The sequence below is a fragment of the Octodon degus genome, unplaced genomic scaffold (assembly GCF_000260255.1).
Source record: "Octodon degus isolate 3935 unplaced genomic scaffold, OctDeg1.0 scaffold00045, whole genome shotgun sequence".
NCBI classification, from domain to species: Eukaryota; Metazoa; Chordata; class Mammalia; order Rodentia; family Octodontidae; genus Octodon; species Octodon degus.
Window position 1 is genome coordinate 2,469,057 of NW_004524621.1, and position 7,173 is coordinate 2,476,229.

At 41.6% G+C, this 7,173-nt stretch overlaps 1 protein-coding gene across 1 annotated transcript in view; it reads left to right on the top strand.

The window, feature by feature from the left end:
- Positions 1-7,173, top strand: part of LOC101592417 (SH3 domain-binding glutamic acid-rich protein) — a 58,174-nt gene that overhangs the window by 45,235 nt on the left and 5,766 nt on the right. The window contains exons 4-5 of the mRNA XM_004631935.2: positions 3,805-3,879; positions 4,804-4,896. Coding sequence (XP_004631992.1) covers positions 3,805-3,879; positions 4,804-4,896 — 168 coding nt within the window. The remainder of the gene's footprint in view (positions 1-3,804; positions 3,880-4,803; positions 4,897-7,173) is intronic.

Here is a 7,173-nt window from a genome sequence, read left to right on the forward strand (position 1 = left end):
TACTGAGACATCTCCCTGGCTCCCTTAAAACTTTTTTTTAGTTTCTTTTCTATCTGGTCTTCAGATTGGATAATTTTTTCTTTGTATTTTTATTTTTTAAAGAGAGCACAAATTAGAATTAAAACAAAAAATTACAAATGATACAGAATTTCACTTAACAAAGTAATATAAATTTCATAGTATTTATTGCAATAAATAGTGTTTTTTAATACTGGTCTTTCAGCCAGTTATTCATATTACCAGATATATGTATGTAAAATTGGAAGAAAAAAGAAAGAAATGTACAAGTAATTAAGAAGAGGAAAAGTACAAATAATTGAAAAAAAAGAGATGAAACAAATTAATCACTAACTGCTCCTTCCCATAGACTAGCAGAAATGCACTAGCAGTTGTCCAAACCATCCTGCTTATATGCCTAAATAAATCTCCTTCCCCAACTCCTCTCCTATCCTCCTCAACTCACTAACTTTGAATAAATTTATCCCATTTCCCCAGTATCTATTGTACTTTTTAGATTCCATTTTTCTCTTTCATGTTCTCACACTGAGACTATACAATGTTTGCATGTGTGGGTTTGATTTATTTCACTTAAGAGTATGTTCTCTAGTTGCATCTATTTACTAACAAAAGACTCAAATTTATTCTGTTTAGTAGCTGAATACTACTCCATTGTGTAAAAATACCGCATCTTCTTTATCCATTCTTCAGTTGATGGGCATCTGGGTTGTTTCCAGGATTTGGCTGTGACAAATTGCACTGCTATAAACATGGGTACACATATCTCACTATGGTATGAGGTTTTCAGTGTACAGAGCTACAATCAAAATGGTTCAAAGATTTAAATATTAAAACAGAAACACTAAATCTTCTGGAGGAAAATGTAGGTAGAAATCTTAAAAACATATGGGTAGGTAGAGAGTTCATGAACAAAACCAAGATGCACGGGAAATACTTCAAAGAATCAACAACTGGGATCTCATCTTTTTGCAAAGTTTCTATACTTCAATTAAATCTCCAACAGAGCAGAAATAAAACCCACAGACTAGGAGAAAAAATTATAGCCGACTGTCCTTCCAACAAAGACTTTCTATCTAGAATATACAAAGAATTAAAAAACATCAGGCTCCCCCCCAACTCAAAAACCCAATCCAAAAATGGGCATCCGGGATGAATATATGCTTCTCAGAGGAAGAAATACAAATGGCAAGTAAATATATGAAAAATGTTCAACATCATTGGTCATTCAAGAGATGCAAATTAAAGCAACACTGAGATTCCATCTCACCCCAGAAAGAATGGCTAATGTCAAGAAGTCGGCCATTAACAAAAGGTGGTTGGGCTGTGGAGAAAAAGAAACCCTTCTGCACTGCTGGTGGGAGTGTAGGCTGGTACAACCACTATGGAAATCAGTGTGGAAATTCCTTATAAGCTAGAATTGGAGATCCCACTCAAGCCACCTATTCCCCTTCTGGGTATTTTTCCAGAAGAATAAATTGAATAACTTCTATTTGTTTATCTTTAAGCTTGTTTATCTTCTCTTTTATCTTCAGTCTATATCTGGTCCAATAAAATTTTCATTTCAGGTATTATGTTTTTTAGCTCCAGAATGTTCTATGTGTTTCATTTCTGTAGTTTCTATTTCTCTTCTGAGACTTGCAATTGTCTCATTAACTGCAAGCCTTTTTCCTTTATATTTCTGCATAATTATCATAGATGCCTTAAAATCCTTGTTTGTTAATTCCAACAGGAGAGTCCATTCTTGATTGGTCTTTATGTTTTTGTTTTTCATTTTTTTCTCTTGAGCATGATTAACATTTTCTGGGCTTTTTTGTGCGTCCAGTATTTTGGATTGTGTCATGGACATAGTGAACTTGTAATATATCTTGTTATACTCCTTTGAGGAATGTTGACTTTCTGTTACTTCAGCAGGCATTTTCTTTCTTGACTCAAATGGCAAATTCTATATTTTATTTATTTATTTATTTATTTATTTATTTATTTATTTATTTTGTTACTGGGGATTGAACTCAGGACCCTGTGTTTGCCAGGCAAGCACTTATTCTACTGAGTTATCTCCCCAGCCCTATGTTTCTAATAACAGATGAAATCTCAGTTGACATTTCCTCTTAATTTATTCTTGAATTTTTATCTGTACTTCTTTGCATTATTTTCATGGTGGTGTTCCTAGTGGTTATAATTTTTTTTTTTCTTTGTATTTTAGGACAGGATCTACAGGGTCTCACCGTGTAGATCAGATTTATAGTGATCCTCCTGTTTACAGCCCCCCAAGTGCTTGGATTACAGGCATGTGCCACCACATTCAATCTCAATCACCGTCTGAGCACACCTTGGGGGTGGGCCCGGCACAGCAGGCCCTGGGATTGAACTCCCCGTCCCTGTGTCTGCCTAAGCAGGCGCTTCAATCTGCTAAACTATTTGGCCGGCCCTCTAGTGGTTATAATCCAAATTCTTTATATTTCATACCCTAAAATCAATATTATATCATATTATAAACCATGTAGAAACACATACATATGTGCATGGTTCCATACATACATGGTTCAGGGTTCAACCAGAGAAATTTCAGCAGTTTCTAAACAGAACCTAGGACTCCTTCTATCTTATTTACGTTGACTGGGGTTTGCTTCACATATTGCACCGTGATTCTTCAATCAAGAATTCCACTCTCCTCAACACATTGACAAACATTAAAAGGTCATTGTCTTTCTTCATTGATAGGGAGGGTAAAGAAATATGGTACATTCACATATTATTGTAGGAAAATGAATTTCTATCATCTTTTTGAAAATGAACCAAATAAAAATATCCTCACCATTCTATTCAGTGTGACATGGTGTTATTTGTAGAGGTACAAACACTGTGAAAAATTTGAACATTCATCATCTGGGAAATATTTGAATAAATTGTTACATGTTTAGTATTAAGCAGATGTTTAAAAGAATGGTATAGAATTGTACAAATCAACCAAGACAAATATCCATGATATATTAAGCTAAAAGATCAAATTATTAATAGTGTTTTAATGTCAACCAAAAAAGGAAAATAACAACTAGTCCTTCCCAAAAGGAGCCTTTAAATAAATAAATATTGGAATAAAATTGGTCACACGTCAAAATTCTCTCTCTCTCTCTCTCTCTCTCTCTCTCTCTCTCTCTCTCTCTCTCTCTATCATCTATCCTAGAGATTGAACCCAGGGCCTTTGCACTGAGCTACATCCTCAACCCTCTTTTGAGAAATTTTTTTGAAAACAATTGAGACTAAGGTCTTTGCAAAGTTGCTAAGTTGCCAAGTTGCCCAGGCTGGGCTTGTGCTTGGATTCTCCTGTCACTGCTTCCCAGAATGCTATATTATAGACATGTTATCATGCCTGGCTTTCAATTTTTTAATATTGCTTATCATAGAAAGGTAGAGATGGAGCATGTGTGTATGGCTTATTTTGCTCCCGTGAACTCTAATGTGTGTTTGCAGAGGCTGGGAATAACTTCATGTTACAAAAGCATCAAGTGGGACAGGCAGACCTATTTTGAGTCTGTGGGTGGTAAGGACTGTTCTACCAACTAAGGCCAGTTTTGCTGCACATGAAATGAGGATGAAGACAAATACAACTTGAATAGTTAAAAGATATTGAAATGGGGGGCCGGGGAGATGGCTCATTGGAATAAGTGCTTCCCTGGCAAGCACGAGGCCCTGAGTTCAATCCCCGGTTTAAAAAAAAAAAGATATTGAAATGCAAATTATGATCCTCCAGAAAATTCTTAAATGTTCTCAATCTATGTGATGCAGGTAACAAAGTCGCCCGAGGAAGGATCTTCCCTTCCCAATGGTGATGTAGCAGGAGAGGCAGAGAGCACCACTGAGGTAAGGGCTGGCACTGCAAGCCACCTACCCCCTGCCAGTGTTCTCAGGGTGGTTACTTGGGCTTGCTGTCTACTCTGCTCCGTCCATCTGTCCGTCCGTCCATCCATCCATCCATCCATCCATCCTTTCTGCCTGCCTTATTTCTCTCTTTACACCCATTCATTTTGTCCATTGCCTTCACAAGCCTTGATTGGGTGACTTGCAATCCCTCACTTGGCTGCTTATTACTGTTGCATGCACATCAGTCTACTGACTGACACTGATAAGCCCAACCAGTTATTTGGAGGCCTAGCAAGCTCATGCTCTAGAAATTAAGCAACCTCATAAATAGGAGGCCTCTGCACTTCATCTATACACTGTCATCTAGATACAGAAGATCCGTAAGTGTGGCCTCAATTTTCCTTGTGAGTTTATTAAAGGTTAGTGTCTTAGTTACTTTTCTTTTCTTTCTTTTTTTTTTTTTTTTCAGTACCGGGGATTGAACTCAGGACCCTGCGCTTGCAAATCAAGTGCTTATTCTACTGAACTATCTCACCAGCTGCTTATTTACTTTTCTTGTTGCTGAGACAAAATGCCCAACATGAACAAGTTAAGAGAGGAAAGGCTTATTTAGCTCACATTTTGTAGAAGTTTCATCCCACAATTGACTAGTTCCAAGGCAGGATGGTACACAGCAGAGGGGTAACAGTTCATGGTGATGGGAAACACAAAAGCAACAAGGGAAAGGGCAGAAGCCTCTTTGTGTCCCTTATAGTGGATGTAGGCTCCCTGCTCTAGGGCAATGTAGCACTCACATCCTTAATCCCAGCTATGAACCAGGAATCAATTACAAACCCTAGGTTCAACCACCTCTGAAAAAGCCTAAGACGGCCTGAGACACAAACCATAACAGTTAGTGATGTCCTGGGTTTCTTTCCTGACTAGGGAACAGAGAAGACAGAAGAAACCGGAGAGAATGAGGGACAGGAGGAGAACAGTGAAGAGGCAGGCAACCTCCCTGAGTCCCAGGAGAAGAATGTGAGTGTTTGCTTTGGGCATCATGATTTCTTTGCTTTCAGGCCTGTTCTAAACTAACTGGGCTTCTGAGGGGTGCCTGGGAGTGGATACACAGTGGTGAGAAAGCAGATGAGGAGTCCAGAATTCAGTGAAAAGGAAGCTGGCAATTTTCATTAAGTAGCTAACTGCTGTGGACCAGGAGTGAAGCTGGTCCTTCCAGAGGAAGGACTCTGATCCCCGACCTGGAAAGACCCAGCTGGCCAGACCTTAATGACGTGCTGTGTTTTCAGAGGTAGGTCAGGTTCACATTCTGGGTCAAACCAAGGTCCTTACTTGTTGGTCTTGAATAATGACTGACCCAACAGCCTCAGGAGCTCTGGGGAAACAGAGCCAAGGGAGCACACAGCATTTTGAGGGTACCATCAAGGGGTTGGCATGAAAGGGGACATAGGAGGAAACTGACATCCATTCAAGTCTATCTGGGGAATGGCAAATCCTAGCAATCCAAGGCATAGGGTCTGATTCTAAAGGGTGTTCTTTAGAGGTAACCAGATGACCAGTGGGGCTGGCGGGGGGAAATGAGTTCTGAAAGAGCCCAGCAGAGATGGGGGTATGGGGGGGTCAGAATTTTCAGGAATTCTTAAAATAACCTGGGAAGTAGGTCGGGCTGGGGCTGGGTGCAGACCTCCTCTGAGCTGCCTTGCAGGAGAATTTCAGTGGAAGCATCATAAGAACATCATAAAATTCTGGAAACATCACATGTGCTTGAGTTTGTATTTGGCTTTTTTCAAGGTAAAATTTTTTATTAGAATGGCAAAGTTATTTGGAGTTTATTTGCTGTCAGCTAATGGCCCTATCTGAAAATGTTTGTGCCCTTGGCCTGACTGACTATGTGGTGATGGCCTCACCCCTAGGTTCCCTCCAGAACCAGTCTGGAGGAAAGTTCCCTTCCAGACAAACCCTGGCATGGGTTCCAAGGCTGGGAGCTGCCCTCCCACCCCCTCCTCCCGGCTGTTGGAGGCCAGCTGTCCTCCCTCTCTGTCCTTGGCCCCTGCTTGCCTTCCACTGCCCAATGCCACCACTGACACCTGTCCTTGGTGCTGGCTATGCACCACATCAGCACCCTTGTCCTTGGTCACAGCTGACAAAAATAATTAGATTCAGGAAATGTAAAACTCTTCATAATTGACAATTCTGTGCTAAGTAGGGTGTATTTTACTCTGACCCTATGTAGCCAAGAAGAAAGTGAAACTGACAGCCAAAGAGCCCATAGCCATTTACATGCCCAGTCCTGGAACTCAAGTTCATACCTTGGCTCCAGTTAGAGGGGGCTGGAGAGCCCATCAGATGAGGAAGATACAGGCCATGTTCCCACGGAGCACACAAACCCTTCAGGGAGCCAGAGAACAAAGACTGTGGGAGCAGGGAGGGCCCCTAACTCCATCTTACAAGCAGGAAAACCTTCATTGCAGAAATCATTTAAGCAGAATCCTGGCCGGTGTCAGGAAATGCGTGTGACTCCTTATGAGTGAAGTAAGTATGGCGGGGTCTAGATTTATCCTGAGATGGAGGTTTTTAAATATGTGGGTAGCGCAGTGTGGCCTTTTGTTCCTGGACTGGCCTCTCTGGCTGCATCGTGGAGAGCACATCAGAGATGTGGAAGGAGAGGGACTGTCCTGTCCCGGTGGGTGGTAGTGGCAGTCACAGCAGGATAGGACACAATGCACCCATCACCATGATGCCAGCACCTGAAGTTTGCAACACGTACCAGGCTCTCTTTTTCTGGATGTACCTTTTGCACTGACACTTGGTGTGTCATTAGCGATGTCCAGCATGAGATTAGTTTGATGATTCCCAGGCTTAAGATGTCCCCTGGGCTTCTCTCAGACTTGGCCAACCACATCAGCAGCACTTTTGGGCCCACCACTGAGATCTGAGACCCCAGAATGGCCCAGACCCGACGCAGTGATGCGGGGCTGGGAGACTGGCAGTGTCTTGGGTGTCCGTCCCTTTCTGCTGTGACTTTGCTTTTCCTGGTACTGATCTTGAGAGCCAGCCTGGCAGGGGAGGAGGGGAGTACTTAGGAGAACTTAGGGTGGTCTGGGTTTTGCTGCTTACTTGGCCTATGACCTTTATCTGTGGCTTCAGAAAGAAGGGGCTGGTGAGGGGGTACAGGTGACTATAGGACTAGTGAGATTGTCCAGGGTTTCAGGAGCTCCTAAGAATCATTCTTCTTCTTCTTCTTCTTCTTCTTCTTCTTCTTCTTCTTCTTCTTCTTCTTCTTCTTCTTCTTCTTCT